Raw genomic sequence first — 23,002 nt, forward strand, 5'->3', positions numbered from 1 at the left:
TGAGACCAGCCTGGGCAACATGGTGAAAACCCATGTCTACCAAAAATACAAAAATTAGCCAGGTATGGTGGCACGCATCTGTGGTCCCAGCTACTCCGGACGTTGTGGTGGAAGGATCATTTGAGCCTGGGAGGCAGAGGTTTTAGTGAGCCAGGATAGCGCCACTGCACTCCAGCCTGGGTGACAGAGAGACTCTGTCTCAGAAAAGAAAAAAAGAAAAAGTGTAAGTTCAAAGCCATTTTAAGGAGGTTGGGAACTTCACTGAACTCCCGTTGCCCAAGGATAAGTTCTGATTAATCATTAGCTTAGGCAGAATTCATCTGTGATCTGGCTCTTGCTTTCCTTTCCTCATATCTCCACTGCTACGTAACATGCAATCTTGACTCCTACCAAACCAAACTACATGTTTGAATGCAATGTTTCCTCCAACCTGGCAGACTCATTATTTTCAAGGTTCAGCCTCAGTATTTTCATCTCAGCCATCCCCAAACTCTCTAACCCCTAAGCCAGTTAAACTTCTTGTTCTCATACCTTTGTAATAGCACTTACCCACACAGTGTTGGAATTAGCTATTGCTTTTTCCCCCTAGTAGAATGGACTGTTTGAGAGCATGAATTATGTTTTATTTATCCTATTCCTAGCAGGTAACCAAGTATCTATAATTAGGTTTTGTGTCAATGATAGTTAAATATTTTATTAATAATTTCCTACCTACTATAAATTGTTATTTTAGACCATCATTTCCAATTAATTAGAACCTCCTTATGTTTGAATATACCTGTATGTTAGAGTAATCAGAATCTAGAATAATTCAATAACTTGCTTTGTTGATATTCTTGATAACCAATAGTGCTTTGCTATGCCCTGATTTATCTTTGCAGAAAGCCCACTTATCTACCATTTTATTTACTGACAACTGTGAAGTAACCCATGACCAGCTGTGTGAATTGCTGAAGTATGCAGTTCTGGGCAAATCCAATGTTCCAAAACCCAGGTATGAGATGAACTTAAATGGTCGGTATTGACCAGAGGTTTCTTTTTCTTTTCTTTTTTTTTTTTCTCTTCCAAACCTCCCTTATTCAAACCAGAGGTTTCAAACTACCTTACCACATTCTGTTTTTTGCTATGCAACATGTCCTGAATTACTTTATGATGGCTGCCAAGTGTTAATTCTGGAAATTCCTGTATGCAAATCCATATTTTCTTCTTCCAAAAACTCAAAAGATGGCAGCTATCCCTATGTTCCCATATGACAACAATTTGTCAAGCTGATTGGTGGTCTGCCTCTTTAGATGGGACATGTATACTCCAATGTCCCACCTGCCTGCTTCCCTTATTTACAGTATTTGTCTGTCTGCTACTGGTATTTTAGTTTGCTTCTCCCGATGCAGACTCAGTTGAAATATATGTGAAGAATTCCAGTTAATCGTTTTTCTTTCTTTTACAAATAAAGACCAAGAGAGCCCCGGCATAGTGACTCACACCTATAATCCCAGCACTTTGGGAGGACAAAGTCGGAGGATTGCTTGAGTCCAAGAATTTGAGACCAGCCTGGGCAACATAGTAAGACCCAGTCTCTACAAAAAAAGAAAAAAGAATCTCACTGTTCTGATATTAAGTGTCTATGAAAAATGTTTTGGCATGTGTACAAATAATATATCTTTCTGAGGGAGATTGTTTTGAATCGGCTAGATACTTGGAAAACTATCTTCTCCATCAGCAATTACTGCCATCAGTCTATCAGTTTATCTAAAACTGAATTTTTTTTTTTTTTTTTTTGTGATGGAGTCACCCAGGCTGGAGTGCAGGGGCATGATCTCCGCTCACTGCAACCTCCATCTGCCTGGTTCAAGTGATTTTCCTGCCTCAGCCTCCAGAGTAGCTGGAATTACAAGTATGCGCCACCATGACCAGCTAATTTTTTGTATTTTTTTTTAGTAGAGATGGGGTTTTACCATGTTGCCCAGGCTGGTCTTGAACTCCTGACCTCAAGTGATCTGCCTGCCTTGGCCTCCTGAAGGGCTGGGATTATAGGCATAAGCCACCATGCCCAGCCAGAACTGACTTTCTTTTTTTTTTTTTTTTTTTTTTTTTTTTTGTGAGACAGAGTTTCGCTCTTGTCACCCAGGCTGGAGTGCAATGGCATGATCTCGGCTCACAGCAACCTCCGCCTCCTGGGTTCAGGCAATTCTCCTGCCTCAGCCTCCTGAGTAGCTGGGATTACAGGCACACGCCACCATGCTCAGCTAATTTTTTTGTATTTTTAGTAGAGACAGGGTTTCACCATGTTGACCAGGATGGTCTTGATATCTTGACCTTGTGATCCACCCGCCTCGGCCTCCCAAAGTGCTGGGATTACAGGCTTGAGTCACCGTGCCTGGCCTAGAACTGACTTTCTTAAAGCCAGCTATTTGATTACCTGGTTTAGTAAGGGCTGCAGAGTAGGTTGGGATCGTAGGGGTGATTTTGTAAAGTGAGCTTAGTTCTGATTCAAAACAAATCTTAATCAATTGGACAATGAATTTAAATTCATTGCATTTTGCTTGGTATTTTACTTGATTTGAATGCAACAAATATTTATCTAAAGGGATCTTTATTTGAATTCTGTGCAGTAATGACTCTCTTCCAGTTCCAGGCAGACAGTGAATGATGATAAATTCTGTTAACTCCTACTCACTGCTTTCCCTGCTCCTTCTCCCCCATTTCCCCTCTATATGCCTGTAATTGACTTAAGGGCATTTCTCTTAACTGTGTTGGTTTGATTTCTCGGCAGCTGGTGCCAGCTTTTTCATCAAAATCATCTGAACAACGTAGTGGTTTTTGTTCTGCAGGGAATGAGTCAGCTACACTTCTACAGGTTCTATTTGGAATTTGGATGTCTTCGAAAAGCATTCAGACATGTAAGTTAAGAAAACTTTGTACTAGGGGCTGAGTCTGGTTCTCCCAATCTGAGACTAATACATGTGTCAGGGACCATGCTCCTTGGCAACCTAACTGAACAAACAGTGGAGGACATAGAAAGCAAAAGGACCTTAGTCAGAGGCCTCAGGTAAATTTGTCTCTGATTTTCTTTGGTAATCTAGGCAAACACTTATTCCCAGGTTATTATCTATAGCTTCTACATTAATATTGTTCTATTTTATTTGGGCTATGGTATTTTCAGAAATTATAAAATATATATACAGTCTGTGTTTTCTACCTCTCTTTAGGAAATCACAAGATTGGGCACCCTTAGAACAGTTTATGGAGCTGAATAGCAGCTGTCATCTTTAAAAAGAGACATCTGCTCTCCATTTTTCCATAGCCTCCTCCATTTCCCAGTGATCCATTTCATCCATTTACTCCTGAAGGCATTGGAGTTGGTGAGCTTTAATTTAACCTTCCTGGGTCACCATTTTCTTTTTTGCTTTCATTATTGAGCACTTCCTCTGTGTCAGGCTCTCTATTAACCATGGACCACATGTTACACATAGCATCTTTTTTTTTTCTTCTTTTTTTGAGACAGTTTCTCTCTTGTTACCCAGGCTGGAGTGCAATGGTGTGATCTTGGCTCACCGCAACCTCCGCCTCCTGGGTTCAAGCAATTCTCCTGCCTCAGCCTCCCGAGTAGCTGGGACTACAGGCGCGCGCCACCATGCCCAGCTAATTTTTGTATTTTTAGTAGAGATGGGGTTTCACCATGTTGACCAGGATGGTCTCGATCTCTTGACCTCGTGATGCACCCGCCTCGGCCTCCCAAAGTGCTGGGATTATAGGCGTGAGCCACCACACCCAGCCTACCATCTTTAATTATCACAATAGTCTCATAAAATACTTTTTAATTTTCATTTTGTACATGACAAACTGAGTAACTTGCCCAAGTTACAGCTACTAAATGGTAGGGCTGAAATTTAAGTCAGGGTGATCCTGAAGCTAAAGCTCTCAAACTTTTGGCCCTCTGATACCATCTGTTCTGATGCCATGGCATGCTCTCCAATTAAATAATATATTTGGAAGAACTTTGAAAATATAAAGGGACTTCTCTTGTCTAAATTGTACATTTCTGTAAAGTTCATCCTTTCTACAATATATAATAATAGGGATTGGTTAGTGTGATGTGACTTCATTTACTTAGTCACGTTTCTATATTAAGGAAACAGTTCTCATTTTAAAATGCTAACAATTGCTGTCTAGAACTTTTCACAGCCCTGAGCTGACAATAAAAGTCCAAGTATTTCAAAGTATTTTAACTGCTTTCAAGCATTTTTTAAACCTGTTAATATATTTTCAGAAATTCCGCTTGCCTCCACCGTCATCTGATTTTCTAGCTGATATTGTTGGGCTACAAACGAAACAAACAGCTGGAGATCTGCCCAAGACAATGAAAGGTATGGCTGTGATGCTAATTTGATGATTCGCTCACTCTAAAAGAGGTGGATGTGATTCTAAGTAGATTTAGCACAAAGAAACTCAACTTAAGCACAGAAACAATTTTTGTTTTGTTTTGTGATAGAATCTCACCCTTGTCACCCAGGCTTGAGTGCAGTGGCATGATCACACAGTTCGCTGCAGCCTTGACCTCCCAGTCAAGTGGGAGGTTGAAGTCCTCCCACTTCAACCTCCTGAGTAGCTGGGGAACTATAGGCACATGCCACATTCCCAGCTAATTTTTTTTTTTTTGAAAAACCGGACTCCAGCCTGGGCACTGTGGCTTACAGCTGTAGTCCCAGCACTTTAGGAAGCCAAAGCGGGTGGATCACTTGAGGTCAGGAGTTCAAGAGAAATGGGGCTCTACTGTGTTGCCCAGGCTGGTCTTGAACTCCTGAGCTCAAGTGATCTTCCTGCCTTGGCTTCCCAAAGTGCTGGAATAACAGGCATGAGCCACCATACCTGGGCCGCAAAAACAATTTTTTTTAGGAAAAATGAGCAGGTACCCAGGGAGGTTAGATAGCAGGAACCACAGCCAGGGTTCATGCCTCAAACCATCTGGTTAAATTAGATAGCTAAGGACACCTGGGTACTGCTGATGTTGGACTCTTATAAATTACTGTGAATAATTTCTAATTGTCATTGGATCTTTGTACCCACCAATGTACAGGTGGGAAGGAAGATCTTGCCATTGACTAATGTAAGGGATACCTGCTGATAGTACTGACAGTGAAGAATAGGCAGGAGGTTTAGTTACTAGTCAGCTGAAAGATTTGTGATAGCAGTGTTTTTCAAATTGTGGGTTGTGTCCTATCTGCAAGTTATAGCTAACTTTTTTGGTTTTGCGGGGAGGTGAGTGATAGAATAAGACTTATGAGAGTTTATTGCATATATTAAGGTTAGGTGTTATTTAATGATATTCTATTTCACGTTCAGAAGTAACTGAATAATTGTATTTGAGGGAACATGAAAAAGTAGTGAGGAGTAACTTGATTTCTTCTCATCTCCTCTAGAAATGTGCTTGTATTATCCTCTGTCCTTTTCTTTCTGTTGTTCTTCTCATGGATGCACATTGTTGATCTGCAGTTGTATTTGATTTGATCTACACTCTATTTTAAACATCTGTGAGTAAATCATAGAATAATCATTATGAGATTCTAGGCTTGAGTGAAAGCATATGTTGTGAAAGAAAAGATACAATCAGGAAAAAGAAATTTAACATGTTTGAAGAGTACAGTTTGCTGGGCATGCTGAGAAGAATCGGAGGAGGCAGTGATAAGAGACAAAGCTAAAAAGACAGATTAAAGCCATATCCCGTAGGCTTTGTTTTTATTTTATTTTTTATATTATGTACCAGTGACACAGAGACTATCTGCAGGCTTTGAATGCCATGCCAAAAGAATTTGGATTTTATTCTGTAGGCCTTGAGGAGCCAGAGGGGTTGTGGCAACTTCTCTATTCTCTTAAGTATTTCACTTCATCTTCCCATGCTACATATTGCAGCCCCCAAGGCATAGTCCCTCGCACTCTGATCTTCGTTAATCAGTCTTTCCTTTGGAGTATTTGTCTGATTTTTGCCAAGTTTACCTATTAGTTTTCTTTGAATGACTCCTATTTCTTTATCTCTAGGTCGATGCCCCAGATTTCAGGCCTGCATTCTCAGCTGCCTGCTGAATATTCCAATTGCTACTTGGATATTCCACTGTCCTCAGTCATAACGTAGCTAAAAGCATTTTTTCTCATCAAATAATGGGTTCTTCAAATTCCTTCTTGTTGGTGTCATTTTTCTCTAAGATCTAAGACACCAGTGTTTTATTTTACATTTTTCTTTTGGCTCCCTATCCCCAGTCTGTCTGCATGCTTTATTCCCTTAGCTCCTATAAATCTCTACTCAGATGTCAATTTAACAGAGACCTTCCTAGATCATCCTATAAAAAATATGTGACAGTAACCCATTTCCTGCCCCAGCATTTCCTATCCTTTTCTCCTCCTTTACTTTTCTTCAAAGCCCTTATCTTATCTGATATGTTACATATTTATTTGTTTATTATCAATATGTCCAACTAGGAGTTAAGTTTCATGAGGAATTTTATTGGTTTTGTGCATTGGGGAATTCCTAGTGGCCAAAGAAGTGCCAGGTATATAATAAAGTTATAGACAAATATTTAAATATTTTGCTGGCTGAATTGAATTATTTTTTTTACCATGTTCTACCAGTTTTTTATATATGTTTTATATATCCCTTTTCCTCCATCCCTTCCACTATCTTAATTCAAATGCTGGTAATTTTTTTTTTTTCCTTTGAGATAGAGTCTTGCTCTGTCACCCAGGCGGGAGTGCAGTGGCATGATTTGGCTCACTGCAACCTCTGCCTCCTGGGTTCTAGCGATTTTTGTGCCTCAGCCTCCCACGTGGCTGGGACTACAGTCATGCACCACCACGCCCAGCTAATATTTTGATTTTTAGTAGAGACTAGGTTTCACCATGTTGGCCAGGCTAGTCTTAAACTCCTGGCCTCAAGTGATTCGCCCACCTCGGCCTCCCAAAGTGCTGAGATTACAGGTGCGAGCCACTGCACTTGGCCTTTTTACTTCCACATTTCTTTTAAGTTCCAGGCTATGTGTGCAGGATGTGAAGGTTTGTTACATAGGGAAATGTATGCTATGGTGGTTTACTGCATGGATCAATCCATCACCTAGGTATTAATCCCAGTCTCCATTAACTATTCTTCCTGATACTCTGCCTTCCCCAACCGCTCCAACAACCCCAAAGGTGCGTTTACCCCCATCAGTCCGTGTGTTTTCATCATTCAGCTCCCACTTAAGTGAGAATGTGCAGTATTTGGTTTTCTGTTTCTGCGTTAGTTTGCTGAGAATAATGACTTCCAGTTCTATCCATGTCCCTGTAAAGGACATGATCTCATTCCTTTTTGTGGCTGTGTAGTATTATGTGGTGTATAGGTATCACATTTTCTTTATTCAATTTGCTCTATCATTGATGAGCATATGGGTTGATTTCATGTCTTTTCCACCTGCATGTATCTTTATAATACAATGATTTATATTCTTTTGGAATATACCCAGTAATGGGATTGGTGGGGCAAATGGTATTTCTGTTTCTAGCAGATGCTCATAATTTTTTGGCTAGAATTACTGTAAAACCCTTTCTAGCCTCTTTCTACTTCATTTTCTTTCTTTCTTTAAAAGAAAAAATTAGAGGCAGAATTTCACCCTGTTGCCCAGGCTGAAGTGCAGTGGCACAGTCTAAGCTTACTATAGTCTCAAACTCCTACATTCAGGTGATCCTCCTGCCTCAGCCTCCTGAGTAGCTAAGACTTGCAGTCATGTACCACCATGCTTGTATAATTTTTTTTTTTGGTAGAGACTGGGTCTTGCATTGTCACCTAGAGTGGTCTCAAACTCCTAGATTCAAGCAATCCTCTTGCCTTGGCCTCCCAAAGTACTGGGATTACAGGCATGCCATGCACCCAGCCTCTACTCCATTTTCTTACAGATCTTTGAGGCTGATGTTTCTTAAAACACTACTTTACTTATGTCACTTCCATTCTCAGGAGCTTTTTGTGGCTCCCCATTATGATGGGGAAAACAATAGATGAAAGTTAATTATCCTCCTTTTTCAACCTTGTTTCCTATACTTGTCTCTTGCACAGACTTTTTTTTATCATCAGGGGTCTACTGCCAAACCAAGTTTAGTCTGTATGTTTCTGTGTTACCTGGAATGCCCTCTTCTTATGATGATACTTTTGTTCTTTTCCTTACAAGGACCAGCTACTCACTTAGGCCATCTTGAGCAAGTATTGTTTGAAGAAGGATGTATGTGGATAGAAAGCCAGCAGGAACTTAAGTGCCCCTAGGAAAGAAAGTTTCTTCATCCCTTTCATGACATCTCCTTATCTGTGTATTTTCTTTTCTCCTCTGACTAGTCAGTTCTCTCTCTCTCTCTCTCTCTCACTCTCTCTCTCTCCTCTCTGTGTGTGTGTGTGTATATATATATATATATATATATATATATATATATATATATATATTTTTTTTTATTTTGAGACAGAGTCTTGCTCTGTTGCCCAGACTGGAGTGCAGTGGCTCAATCTTGGCTCACTGCAACCTCTGCCTCCTGAGTTCAAGCAATTCTTGTGCCTCAGCCTCCCCAACAGCTGGGATTATAGGTGCATGTCACCATGCCCAGCTAATTTTTGTATTTTTAGTAGAGATGGGGTTTCGCCATGTTGGCCAGGCTGGTCTCAAACTCCTGACCTCAAGTGTTCTGCCCATTTCAGCCTCCCAAAGTGCTGGAATTACAGGTGTGAGCCACTGTACCTAGCCCAGTTGTTTAAATTTTCTAGTGAAAATTCTCAACGCAGGCAGTCTGATCAGCTTAACTTCTTACGATTTTCCCTTTTGAGAAGATCTTGATAAGGAATATCAAGTCATTGGTCAATCTACAGATGATCTCTCTTGAGCCAAGTCATACTCTTAATCCAATCAGTAATGGTCCCTGGTTAAAGAACAAGCTTTAGCTGCTTAAATAGGTGGCTGGGGGTGGAGTATATTTAGCTAGAATGAACCATAGGGAATGACAGGCACTATAAAGAACAGGTTGAGTATACCAACTATCTGAATTCTGTCTTTTTTTAAGACTCAGCTAATCTTTTCCTTTCTTGATCTCTGACCACTCCAGTGTGAACTATATCCTTCCTCCTTTCTGTTTATTGCTTTAGCTCATTTGGGACTTCATTTTCTCTGTATTCTTATCATTGGAATAGATTGCAAGCTCCTAAATGGTTGGGGCTGGTTTTTATACATCTTTTGATCTTCCCTGTGCTTAGGCTATACAACCTTAGGAGAAATATCTTCTAGGGTTCTTAAAGACACATTTTAATATACATTCAATTGTTTTTCTTTCAGGGTCTTTACCTTCTCCCAATTCAAAAGCTGCCATCAACCTTCAGAATGACCCCATCATTCAAAAGTTTGGCTCTAAAAAAGTGAGCTTGACTAGATGCCTTCTGACAAAGGAAGAAATGAAAACATTTCACTTTCCATTGCAAGGTTGGCTTAGGCTTAATCTGATATTGCTAACAATGTAAGAATATCTAACAGCTTTTAAATACTACTGTTAGAGATTTATTTTTCTGGCTCTTTTCTGAGTGGCTTATTCTTATTTCAACTTCTATTAATGAGGAACTATCATAAGCACAGTGTATCCCAAAGTGTGTTATGTATACCGTGATTGGCAAAGTGATGATTTTAGGTATTACATGAATGTGACATTAAATAGCATTGAAATAATATTTAGTGAGAAAGTTATTCCCTTTCCTTTTCATTCAGTTTTCTTTCTTCTTAATATATTAAAAACAGTATGTCTTTAACATTTTAACACTTTTCCAATACTTCTAATTCTGTTCCCACAATGCCACCATATTTCTTTAACAAATAGAGCAAATGTATGCTCGGAGCTTTGGTCAGTTATACAGGAAGAATTTAATAAAAGTACTTTTATTTTATTTGTTACCTCCTAATTATAGCAATGATAATTCAATTTTCTTTTTTTATACTGAGATACAATTTAACATAATACTCAATGCACCCACTTGAAGTTACAATTAAGTATTTTTTACTGTGTTCACAGAGTTGCACAGCCATCACCACAATTTTAGAACACTTCCATCACCTCAAAAGAAACCCTGTATTATAATTTCCCTCCACTGCCTGAGCTTTGACAACCATTAATGTATTTTCTTTTTTGAGACTGAGTCTCACTCTGTCGCCAGGCTGGAGTACAGTGGCACAATCTCAGCTCACTGCAACCTTTGCCTCCCAGGTTCAAGCAATTCTGTTGCCTTAGCCTCCTGAGTAGCTGGGATAACAGGTGCACAACACCATGCCCAGCTAATTTTTGTATTTTTAGTAGAGACAAGGTTTCACCATGTTGGCCAGGATGGTCTCGATCTCTTGACCTTGTGATCTGCGCACCTTGGCCTCCCAAAGTGCTAGGATTACAGGCGTGAGCCACTGCGCCCAGCCTCATTAATCTATTTTCCATATATAGATTTACCCATTCTGCATATTTTCTGTAAGTGGATATGCAATATGTGGTCTTTGTGACTAGCTTCTTTAACTTAGCATAATGTTCTCAAGGTTCTTCCATGTTATACCATATATCAATACTACATTTATTTTCACTGCTTAATGATACTACATTGGATAGACTGTTGGACATTTGGGTTGTTTCCACTTTTTAGTTACGAATAATGCTGCTATGAACTTTTGGTACAAGTTTTTTGTGTGGACACCTGCTTTCATTTCTGTTGGGCATATACCTAGGAGTATAATTACTAGGTCATATGATAACTCTTGTGTTTAACCTTTTGAGGAACGATCAGTCTGCAAAAGCAGCTATAACATTTTACATTCCTACCAACAACATATGAGGTTTCCGGCTTCTGCACATTCTTGCTAACACTTGTTATTATCCTGTTTGAATAGATCCATCATAGTGTGTTTGAAGTGGTATTTCAGTGTGATTTTGATTTGCATGTTTCTGTTGGCTGATGACTTTGAGTAACTTTTCATGTGCTTATTAGTCATTTGTGTAATTTTGGAGAAATGTCTGTTCAGATCCTTTGTTCATTTTTAAATTGGGCTATATTTTATCATGGAGTTATTGGAGTTCTTATATTCTGGATACATGAATTTTTTTATTTTTCATTTTTTAAGTTGATGTAGGCATGTTTTATAGGTGCCAAGCACCATGCTAGTTGCCTTTTTCTACATTAAATTACTTATTCCTTATAACAGTCCTATGATATATGAACTAACTTCTAACTCCATTTTATAGATGGCTCTTTTCTCTATTTGTTTTAACATAAAATTTATAACCATGCTGCCAGAGCAATCAGGCAAGAAAAAGAAATAAAGGGTATTCAAATAGGAAAGGAGGAAGCCAAATTGTCTCTATTTGCAGACGACATGATAGTATATCTAGAAGACCCCATCATCCCAGCCCAAAAACTCCTGAAACTGATAAGCAACTTCAGCAAAGTCTCAGGATACAATATCAATGTGCAAAAATCACAAGCATTCCTATATATCAATAACAGACTTAAAAGAGAGCCAAATCAAGAACAAACTGCCATTCACAATTGCTACAAAGAGAATAAAATACCTAGGAATACAACTAACAAGGAACGTAAGGGACCTCTTCAAGGAGAACTACAAACCACTGCTCAAAGAAATAAGAGAGGACACAAACAGATCGAGAAACATTCCATGTTCATGGTTAGGAAGAATCAATATCATGAAAATGGCCTTACTGCCCAAAGTAATTTACAGAATCAACGCTATCCCCATCAAGCTACCAATGACCTTCTTCACAGAAATGGAAAAAACCACCTTAAACTTCATATGGAACCAAAAGAGAGCCTGCATAGTCAAGTCAATTCTAAGTAAAAAGAACACAGCGGGAGGCATCACACTACTGGACTTCAAACTATACTACAAGGCTACAGTAATCAAAACAGCATGGTACTGGTACCAAAACAGAGATATAGACCAATGGAACAGAACAGAGGCATCGGAGGCAACACAACATATCTACAACCATACAATCTTTGATAAACCTGACAAAAACAAGCAATGGGGAAAGGATTCTCTGTTTAATAAATGGTGTTGGGAAAACTGGCTAGCTATGTGCAGAAAGCAGAAACTGGACCCCTTCCTGACACCTTACACTAAAATTCACTCCAAATGGATTAAAGACTTAAACACAAGACCTAACACCATAAAAACCCTAGAAGAAAATCTAGGCAAAACCATTTAGGACATAGGAGTAGGCAAGGTCTTCATGACCAAAACACCAAAAGCATTGGCAACAAAAGCCAAAGGAGACAAATGGGACCTAATCAAACTCCACAGCTTCTGCACGGCAAAAGAAACAGTCATTAGAGTAAATCAGCAACCAACAGAATGGGAAAATATTTGCAGTTTACCCATCTGACAAAGGGCTGATATCCAGAATTTACAAATAACTAAAACAGATTTACAGGAAAAAAACAAACAAGCCCATTCAAAAATAGGCAAAGGATATGAACAGACACTTTACAAAAGAAGACATACATGAGGCCAACAAACATATGAAAAAATGCTCCTCATCACTGGTCATTAGAGAGATGCAAATCAAAACTACATTGAGATACCATCTCACGCCAGTTAGAATGGCGATCATTAAAAAATCTGGAGACAACAGATGCTGGAGAGGATGCGGAGAAATAGGAACACTTTTACACTGCTGGTGGGAGTGTAAATTAGTTCAACCATTGTGGAAGACAGTGTGGCGGTTCCTCAAGGACCTAGAAATAGAAATTCCATTTGACCCAGCAATCCCATTACTGGGTATATATCTAAAGGACTATAAATCATGCTACTATAAGGACACATGCACACGAATGTTCATTGAAGCACTGTTTACAATAGCAAAGACCTGGAACCAACCCAAATGCCCATCGATGATAGAATGGACTGGGAAAATGTGGCACATATACACCATGGAATATTATGCAGCAATCAAAAATGATGAGTTTGTGTACTTTGTAGGGACATGGATGAATCTAGAGAACATCATTCTCATCAAACTGACACAAGAACAGAAAATGAAATACTGCATATTCTCACTCATAGGCGGGTGATGAAAAATGAGAACACATGGACACAGGGAGGGGAGCACTACGCACTGGGGTCTATTGGGGGGAATAGGGGAGGGACAGCAGGGGGTGGGGAGTTGGGGAGAGATAGCATGGGGAGAAATGCCAGATGTAGGTGAAGGGGAGGAAGGCAGCAAATCACACTGCCACGTGTGTACCTATGCAACTATCTTGCGTGTTCTTCACATGTACCCCAAAACCTAAAACGCAATTTAAAAAAAAGTACTAAAAAAAAATTTATAATCATGCTTTTCTTGAGGTTGCACTACTGTCACATGAGCGCATAGTAAGGGCAGTACTGCTAACACCTATAAAACACCACTAATAACATAGATAAGGTAGGCAGCAAATATATTGTCTCTGAGACTTGGGACTGCCTTTCTTCTCTGGAATAGACCATATTTTGATTGTTTTAATTGCCATTAGTTGGAAATTTCACAGTACTGGGAATCAGAAACTGGTCAAAGGTTTGCATAGCCCCCTTTGTTCCTTGTCAAACAAGTTCTAGTTGTTACCTGTACTGCTTCAGCCTCTGCCTGAAGGTAGAATCTTCAACAATTCAGATACTTTTGAGTCTCTGAGCTAAAGATCCCTGGTTATTGACTCAGGGTACACAAATAGAGGGAGTACCTTAAGCCTGTAGCTGAGTCTCTGTAGGAAATGTGTGATTCCAGAAAATGCAGGCAAGGCTCTGAATAGATGTTTCAGAGGAATCTCAAGGGTTCAGATGGCCAGAGGGACACATATGGTGAATGTTGCTTAAACTTTCTTCCTACTGTGAAATCCTTTTAGATCTCCACTATCATAGAATCTCACTCACATTTTGTCTTCCTACATTTAGGAAAGAAAGATGCCACATACAGTTATTTGTATACTTTATTCATTCTTTCTTAGTGCTGATATGGAAAAGGCCTAGTGGCTTTAGATTTAGCTATGATTGAATTATCTCTTTTCCCATGAGAAGGAAAAATTGTTACTTGGTAACTGCCAGGAAGTTCAAGCCCAGAATCTCCTCCAACAGCAAGCCTACATTATTCTTTCAATATAAAAATGAGTGGATGGAGAAAAACTTGAGGACAGATATTGTATCTTAGTCTTTGTATTTCAAGTGTCTAACATGACAACATACCTAACTAAAATATCTAGTATTTTAGTTTTACCTACTTGAATCTAAGAGTGATTTACTATCTCTATTCTAAAGGCAAATATTTTCTTCCTTTTTCTTCTAGGTTTTCCTGACTGTGAAAACTTTGTACTTACCAAACATAATGGTTCTGTAACAGACAACAGTCCTCTCTTTGGACTTGACTGTAAAATGGCACGTACTACTTTTGATTTTTCAATTGAAGTGTTGCAAGCTGAGGTCTAGTAGAAAATGATTTCTTGAGTCTAATGCACCAATGAACCAATACATTCATTTCTAGTTTTATGTTTTAGTATGAAAATGGATCCTTTTACTCACACTTTAGAAAACTTAGATCTGTATTCCAGGATAAAATAAATATCACATAAGTTTTCCAACTAATTACTATTTTTAATCAAGTCTTTGCACATTACTAAATGTTGATTCCTTGTGTTTGAACAAGTATTTTGTTGTTGCTGGCATGAGGACTTTGCCTTAATTGTTAGTTTGGCTTAGTTTTACACCTTGAAAATCAGAAATAGGATTTCCCTGCTTAAGTTCCCCTTATGCTTTGCTTTATCTAATTTTACTAAGCCTCCTTTCAAATACAGTGCATCAGTACTCAGAAACAGTTTCTCAGTTCTTTTATAGAGTAACTAAGACCTAAAATTTGAGAATCTGACATATCAGGGTACATATACTGGCCTTGCCTGTTAGTGGCCATGTCACCTTGGACAAATTCCCCTAACCTATCAGCACCGGCTTCTCCCTCTGTGAAGTGGGGGTAATAATAAAGGCTACCTCAAAAGGTAATCATGAGAATGACATATATAAATGCTTAGTACTGCACTAGCTGATAATAGAATGGGCTTACTAAAAATTACCTATGAGTGGTATTTAGCATAATAGTGGATATAGTACATACTCCATAAATTGTAGATACAATTATTAATATTATTTGCATTCATCTTCCTTGTGCAAATTACAATGTTGATTCTCTTAAGTGTAACATTCAGCAGCCTGCCAAGCTTTGATTTCACTTACACTAGATCCTCTAGTAAGCAAGTTTCTGCCATTGCTGCAGGGACCCTGGTAGATTAGAGTAGATGGCAGTTGGCATATTGTAAATAATAAGAGGAAGCAATATCCTCCACAGTTCAGCAGCCTGACTACATCTTGGTCTTTCAGTGCCTCACATCCAAGGGGAGAGAGCTAACGCGCGTCTCACTGGTTTCTGAAGGAGGCTGTTGTGTTATGGATAAACTGGTCAAACCTGAAAACAAGATTCTGGACCACCTTTCCAGGTATTTCCCACCTAGCCTTCAGCTCTTCTGAGAGCTATCAGACTCGAATGGAATAATACTTAAGAAGAATAACCCACAGTTTCAGTTTAGTTAGGTTTTATCTACTTAAGTATTATCACAGAAAGGTTAGGGCATCACCTCAATATATTTTAATACTGAAATTGCACAACGTCAGTGTATTATGCTCTTGCCCTTCTTGTTCTCCAATCTTCTTGTGACCTTAAGTCAGCAGAAAATTATCTTACTTGTTCTAGAATCTCCCAATTATAATCATTATCTACAACTGCCAAACAACTGGAGCTTTGTTTTCTGATAAGACCTCATCTGAAAATCTGAAAATCATCATTTGACAGTCAAGTGATCTTAGAGCTTAATCTGCCTTGACTCCCAAAACAAAAAACTAATATTTTTTATAATAGAAATTTGAAGCTCAAAATGTTGGTCTGCTTTTTCAAAGTTTAGCAGGTCATTTCAGAATTACACACAGTGACAAGGCAAGAAGCCAGTGAAATATTACTGTTTCCATCCATTGAAGTTACACCTGTAGATTCATGACTAGTTAGGGTCAGAGAGGCAATGATAGTGATAAAGACTGTCCTATTAGAAGATTTGACAATTAGGTTCTTAGGGAACAGTCACGTGTGGCAAAGTTGTATGCACAAGCATGTTTGTCACAGTACTACAAAAATGTGGGTATATAAATATGTGAAAGTAGGGGATTATTTAAAATATGTTGTATCTGTATAATGGAATACTCTGTAATCATTTAAAAGGATGTGCTAAAATAGATTTATTGATGTGAAAATGTGTTTATGACATTACAAATGATAGATTGGTTATAAAGCAGCTCGTGCATTATGATTACATTTTTATAAAAAAATATCTAAATCTATATTAAAAACATGGAAGGACATTTACTAAAATGTAAAAAGCAATCATCTTTGGGTGATAGGATTATGACTAATTTTTTAATTTTCTCTTATTTGTATTTTCTACTTTTGGACACTGAGCATATATATATTAAGTATAATTTTTTTAATGTTCTTTTTAAACTGACTTTTCAAAGTGGAAAACTTGTTAACATCCTAGTCTATTTATCTTTTTTTATTAAAAGCTTTTCAGGAATCACAAAGAAGATGCTTAATCCAGTGACGACCAAACTCAAAGATGTACAGAGACAGTTAAGAGCACTGCTTCCTCCTGATGCCGTGATAGTGGGCCACTCTTTAGATTTGCATCTCAGAGCACTGAAAGTGAGTATCTGACTTAGGACGTTGTATTTTCAGTATAAATGCCTGTTCCATTTATCTCAAATCTGAAATCTTAGGCTCTTCTCTCCCACCCTGCTAGCCCACTTGTTTTTTCCTTTAGCACAAGATACTACTCATTTTATTCTCTTTCTTCCTCAGATGATACATCCATATGTTATTGATACATCATTGCTTTATGTCAGAGAGCAGGGCAGAAGATTTAAGCTAAAGTTCTTAGCCAAATTTATTTTGGGGTAGGTTTGTTTATATACTGTAATATTGTTCTGACAAATTGCATACAAGTTAGTATATAGTATCTAATTTAATGCATATTGCAAAATTGACAGTCTCTGCTCTGTTTATAAACTTTTTTTTTTCATATTTCTTATGAAATGAAGAAATTGTAACAAGAGAGACAGGGGTTTAAATTCACAGCCGAGGCTCAATGGATAGAATTGAACTGTGAAGGCAGAAGAATCAACCAAAATTTCAAAATATAACATACCTATATAACTATTTAAGATAGTATAACATACCTATACTGTCCTATTCTGTTAAGACACACGTATACAAAGGTGTTCATTATAACATGGTTTAAAATAGCATAATAGAAAAACCTCAAACATTCTAGAAGTCTGGTTGAATAAATTATGGTTATCTGTATTATTATTTTGTTCTTCAAAAGAATCTGATAGATCTGTATGTGATATGGAAACCTCTCTGAGATACTCCTGAGAATAAGAGATGCAGAGCAAGATCTATATATGCCTTGATATTTATATGATATAGATTAGATTTAGTTCTATCTGTAGACATAAATATATACATATATAAGCTTTTAAAAAACACCGAAGAAAGTATTTAAATACATATAGACACTTATTTACAAATAAAAAAATTTCTGGAAGGCAACTTTAAACAGTGGTTTTATCTAAGAAATGAGAGAAGGGCCTGGCTGGGGAGTCAGCCAGAAACTTTTTGTTGGGTACCCTTTTGTCCAGATGCTATGCTTATTGTGAACAAAGCCACTCCTGATTGTTCTGCACCCCCAGTACCTCTCGCAGGGCCTGGCAATTAGCTGGAATAAAATCATCTTGATTGTTGTGATGCAAATCTAATTAGCAGAATGCTAACATTTTACAGATAATCAGAACACTTCAGGTGACTGAAAGAGCCTATCATTAAAAGTGCTCCCAAGTATGTCAATTTTATCTTGACTGTCCAGGAAGGATATACAGAGTCCAGACAGACTTGGTCATGATGCCACCGAAGATGCTAGAACGACCCTTGAATTGGCTCGGTATTTCCTTAAGTATGGCCCAAAGAAGGTTAGTATCTTTCTTTGACCAGTGTGTTCACCTTCTTAAAATCATGGGATTAGAACAGACTGTCAGACTATGAACTCCTGTTACCTATCTATATGAAAATGGTAGTGTGGGCGGGCACAGTAGCTTACGCCTGTAATCCTAGTTCTTTGGGAAACTGAGGCAGGAGGATCATGATGTCAGGAGTTTGAGACCAGCTTGGCCAACATAGTGAAATCCCATCTCTACTAAAAATACAAAAATTAGCCTGGCATGGTGGCGCACGCCTATAGTCCCAGCTACTCAGGGGGCTGAGGCAGGAGAATCACTTGAACCTGGGAGGCAAAGGTTTCAGTGATCCGAGATTGCACCATAGCCCTCTAGCTTGGGCAGCAGAGCAAGTTATTTCATCTCCAAAAAAAAAAAAAAAGAAAGAAAGAAAATGGCAGTGTGATTGAAGCCTAGCATGTATTTTGAATTAAGACCCATATCACTAGCATAATATAGTGGTTAAGTATATAGTCTCTGAAGTTGCACTTATCTGTTTTAAAATATATGTTCTATGTCTGGCTATATAATCTAGGGCAATTTATCTGAACAACATCAGTTTTTAGATCTATAATATGGGAATACACACTTTTCTGGGATATTGTTGAGAATAAATAAGGTACTGTGTATAAAGCTCTTAGCACAGTGCCTTGAATATATTAAGCACTATACTGGTGGTGTGGTGATGATTGCAGTTTATATTAATAATTATAAAAAATCTGCATAGATTTTTGTTTTCTTGGAGTAGGGGGAGCATACTGATGCAACAGCAGTTCAGTAGGTACAGATTAGAACAGCACATAAGGGAGGCATGGAATAGGACACAGTTTCTGATCAACTTTATTATAATGCATTCTAACCTACTAGATTGTCCCAATGCATAATATATTCTATCATGACTCCATTATGAAATAAACTGTACTCCACATAGAATAATATCAACAGCCAGAATAGTGTTGTGTGTCAGGTGGTGGAAAGACATTCTAAAAGATCTTCTTTGAGCAAATAGATAACAATAGCCACCGCTCACTGAAGTCTAAGTGTACTGTTCTAAAATGCTGCATATACATTATCTTATATAATCCTCAAAACAGCTGTGAGTTAACTATTATCATTCCAATTTTATACATGAGCCTTTTGAGGTTATCAAAGCTTAGATAACTTATCTGAGGTCCCACAGCCAGTCAGAGGTGGAACCAGTATTGAAACCCAGGTTTGTCACATTCTGTCTATTCTCCATACCAGGGGTTAACAAACTTTTACTGTAAAGGCCAAACAGTAAATATTGTAGTCTTTGCAGATCATATTGTCTTTATTGCAACTACTCAACTTGCTGTTGTATTACAAAGCAGCCATAGACATTATGTCAACACAGGTGGACACAGCTGAAATAAAACTTTATTTATTTACAAATATATATGTATATGTATTGGTGTTTGCTACTCTGCTCTAAATCACTACAACACGTTCTCAAAACCTTTTGGTCTCATGACTCTTTTGTTAATGTGGGTAATATTGTTACCCACACAATGGGTGAGTTTGATCACTTGGTGGATGTTAACCCAATGACCGCTACCAAGGAAGATTTATTTACTTTTTTGTTTGTTTGTTTTGAGACAGAATCTCTCTCTGTCTCCCAGGCTGGAGTGCAGTGGTGTGATCTCTGCTCACTGCAGCATCCACCTCCCCAGTTCAAGCGATTCTCCTGCTTCAGCCTACCAAGCAGCTGAGATTACATGTGCCTGCCACCATTCCCAGCTAATTTTAAAAATATTTTTAGTAGAGACAGTTTTACCATGTTGGCCAGGCTTGTCTCAAACTCCTGAACTCAGATGACCACTCATCTCACCTGAACTCATGACCACTCATCTCAGCCTCCCAAAGTGCTGGGATTACAGGCATGAGTCACCACCGTGCCCGGCCCAAGGAGGATTTAACAAGGGGATTTTATTGCTTTGCAACAAGTAAGAACACTAGGGATAGTTCCCAAAGCAGTGTCTCCCCAAGTGAAGGTGAAAGCATGGCTTTTATTGTGCTGTTTGGTTGAGTCTTTGTATGTAAACACAGGGTTTGTTCCTTGATACATACGTGTATAGAAAATGGAGAATAAGTTCTTTTTTAGGTGAGATTTTTAGTATGCTAATGCAGAGAGTTTGCCAAGTTCATCTCTAACTTCAGGCATCTCTGGTTTCAGATGGTTTTTGTCTTGCTGTAGCTGGTCTTCTTCCTGTAACCTTTTGAAACAACAAGATACAACAGGGGTTACAATTTTATAGTTTGCACCTGAAGAAGCAGGGACTCTGGGTTACAATATCTATCAACATTTACCATATTAGAAATTAAATACATTGTCAATACTAGTTTGTTTAAGATAAATAAAAAAACCATTATCTGTTAACACAAATCATATTTTTTTTTTTGAGACGGGGTCTCACTGTGTTGCCCAGGCAGGACTGGAACTGCTGGGCTCAAGGGATCTTCCTACTTCAAGCTCCTAAGTAGCTGGAACTTCAGCACTTAAACAGCCACTCTGTCCAGCTACAAAGAACTTCTGTGGAAAAAAGAATTTTCCATAAAAACTAGTGGAAAGAGCTTCATTGTTTTAGGTATTTTTGTGAAACCTTTTAACATCTAGCTTAATAGAAGACAGGTGGCTTTTCATATCTGCTTTCACATTCAGTCTGCTATGTCACATAGTTGGAGAAGGAAGAACCTCATGAACCCCTTGTGAGAAGATCTCTGGAAACCCCAGGAATTCTCAAACCACATTTGGGGAACTTTCTGCTTGATTTCCAGTGAAAAATGTATCTCACTTGGACAAAAACTAAGCAAATCTGAATTAAGCATGGGCTTTAGTTAATAATAATGCATTACTATTGGTTCATTAATTGTGACAAATGTACCATACAAATCTATTACTAATAGGTAAAAATCTATAATATGGGAAACTATAATATGGGAATACACACTTTTCTGGGATATTGTTGAGAGTAAATGAGATACTGTGTATAAAGCTCTTAGCACAGTTATTAGAATAGTAATTAGTATAGATTAGTAATCTATTACTAATAGGTAAAACTGGGGGTATGCTATACGGGAACTCTGTACTCTCTTCATAATTTTTCTGTAAATCTAAAATGATTCTAAATAAAAAGTTTATTTTTAAAAATTTGTAATTTTAAAAATTATTCTCTCTGCATCACAACTCCTTGGTGGGCTCCCACTTTGTGAAAGGAGAAGAAATATCAACTAGAATAGACTTCTCATGATTTTGTATTAAACTAATAGTCTTTTTAAAAAATTTTCCTGTAAAAGCCATTGTTTTATCATTTCCAAAATTGCATGTTTTCAGAGAAGTAAATTTTAAGTGACTGACTGTTGGATGAGTGATAAGCCAAAATTGTCATCCTTTTTCAATCAGCCCTACTTGGCCCTTCCCCATATTCATGTAACAACATTAGTAGCTGGTGACAGATTGCCATTCTTGGCTAAGTAGCCATAAACCGTCTGGTAACTATTAAAGCCAGCCCAGGGCTTTGGCAATGGCAAAGCCACTGCTAAGGAAAACAGAGAACATTATTTACGTGTATTTTTTGCTTTTTGTTATTGTTGCTTTTTGTTTTGCATTTCTTTGAGCATCAAATGCTTTGTAATAAATTATATTTTTACCACTTTATTTTCTTCAAGATTGCAGAACTAAATCTAGAAGCACTAGCTAATTGCCAAGAACTACAAGCAGCAAGCCAAGAGCCTAGAAACACAGCAGAAGTACTTCAGCACCCAAACACAAGGTAATATTTTCAGTTTAAAACAAGAGCAAAGACAAATGGAGTATCTAGTTTCTTATTTAACAATACCTGAAAATGTTTTCATCCTCTTTTGAGTATGTTGAAAAATATTTACCAAAAAATTGAGTAACATTTATCACAAAAACCATGGAAAAAAATACCACCTTCTAGCCTTAATATATAGTATTTAATTTCTAATTTTCTGAATCTAGAAGCTGGTCTAAAATGATATCCTTGACCACCAAAACAAGAAAGAAAGAAAAAAGATTATTGGAATACATTGAACCTAGGTAGCACTGGGAAAGATGATAGACTAGTTGGTAATTTGACTAGAAGAGTCAACTGTATTGCCCAGCCTTACTGTACTGTCCAGACTGTGAAACACACACACACGCACAGACTCAAAAGGGCTTTGTCTCCAGGCTATAACAAATGTATCAGATCTTTAGAATTTGGCCTAAACTTTGATAGAGAGCTTTGGGTATATTTCTTGTTTGCCCTTCTTCTCTGTATTAAAGCAACACTGTCCAAAAGGAGCAATGATTATGGAAGAGCTCTATATCGGTGCTATCTGGTTTGGTAGCAAATCTGTGCTATCTGGTTTGGTAGTCAAATGTGACTAACGCAATTGAGGAACTGAATTTTAAATTTTATTTAATTTTAATAGCTACATATTGCTAGTGGCTGCCATATACTATAATGCAGGTATACAGAAATAACTGTCAGATTATGGAAAACTATGGTTCTTACCTTACTTAACTCTTCTACTTCTTTATAGTATTTTAGAATTCTTGGATTCAATGGGTCAGAAGCTCCTTTTTTTGACCTGGGAGACAGATGCTGGTGAACTTCCTTCTTCCAGAAATTGTCAAACTATTAAGTGCCTATCAAATAAAGAGGTGAGTTACCTGCAAGTGTCAAGCTTTTTTTCATCAGCAATCCTGGCTACAATTAGCAAGTCTGGCTTCTGTCTCACATCTTGTATGGAGTACCTAAGTCCCCATAGGAGCAGAACTGTCAGCTGCCAATGCCTGCTTCCAAAGCCCAGCAGGCCTCTGG

General features: G+C 38.0%; 1 protein-coding gene across 12 annotated transcripts in view; it reads left to right on the plus strand.

The window, feature by feature from the left end:
• Positions 1–23,002, plus strand: part of REXO5 (RNA exonuclease 5) — a 50,293-nt gene that overhangs the window by 6,743 nt on the left and 20,548 nt on the right. For all 12 annotated transcript variants that reach the window (XM_078344838.1, XM_017978790.4, XM_035267131.3 and 9 more), the window contains 11 exons: positions 882–994; positions 2,774–2,900; positions 4,271–4,367; positions 9,333–9,476; positions 14,356–14,444; positions 15,438–15,553; positions 16,668–16,806; positions 16,963–17,057; positions 18,029–18,131; positions 21,843–21,946; positions 22,722–22,842. In XM_078344838.1, coding sequence (XP_078200964.1) covers positions 882–994; positions 2,774–2,900; positions 4,271–4,367; positions 9,333–9,476; positions 14,356–14,444; positions 15,438–15,553; positions 16,668–16,806; positions 16,963–17,057; positions 18,029–18,131; positions 21,843–21,946; positions 22,722–22,842 — 1,248 coding nt within the window. The remainder of the gene's footprint in view (positions 1–881; positions 995–2,773; positions 2,901–4,270; positions 4,368–9,332; positions 9,477–14,355; positions 14,445–15,437; positions 15,554–16,667; positions 16,807–16,962; positions 17,058–18,028; positions 18,132–21,842; positions 21,947–22,721; positions 22,843–23,002) is intronic.

The sequence above is a fragment of the Callithrix jacchus genome, chromosome 12 (genome assembly GCF_049354715.1).
Source record: "Callithrix jacchus isolate 240 chromosome 12, calJac240_pri, whole genome shotgun sequence".
Taxonomy (NCBI): Eukaryota; Metazoa; Chordata; class Mammalia; order Primates; family Cebidae; genus Callithrix; species Callithrix jacchus.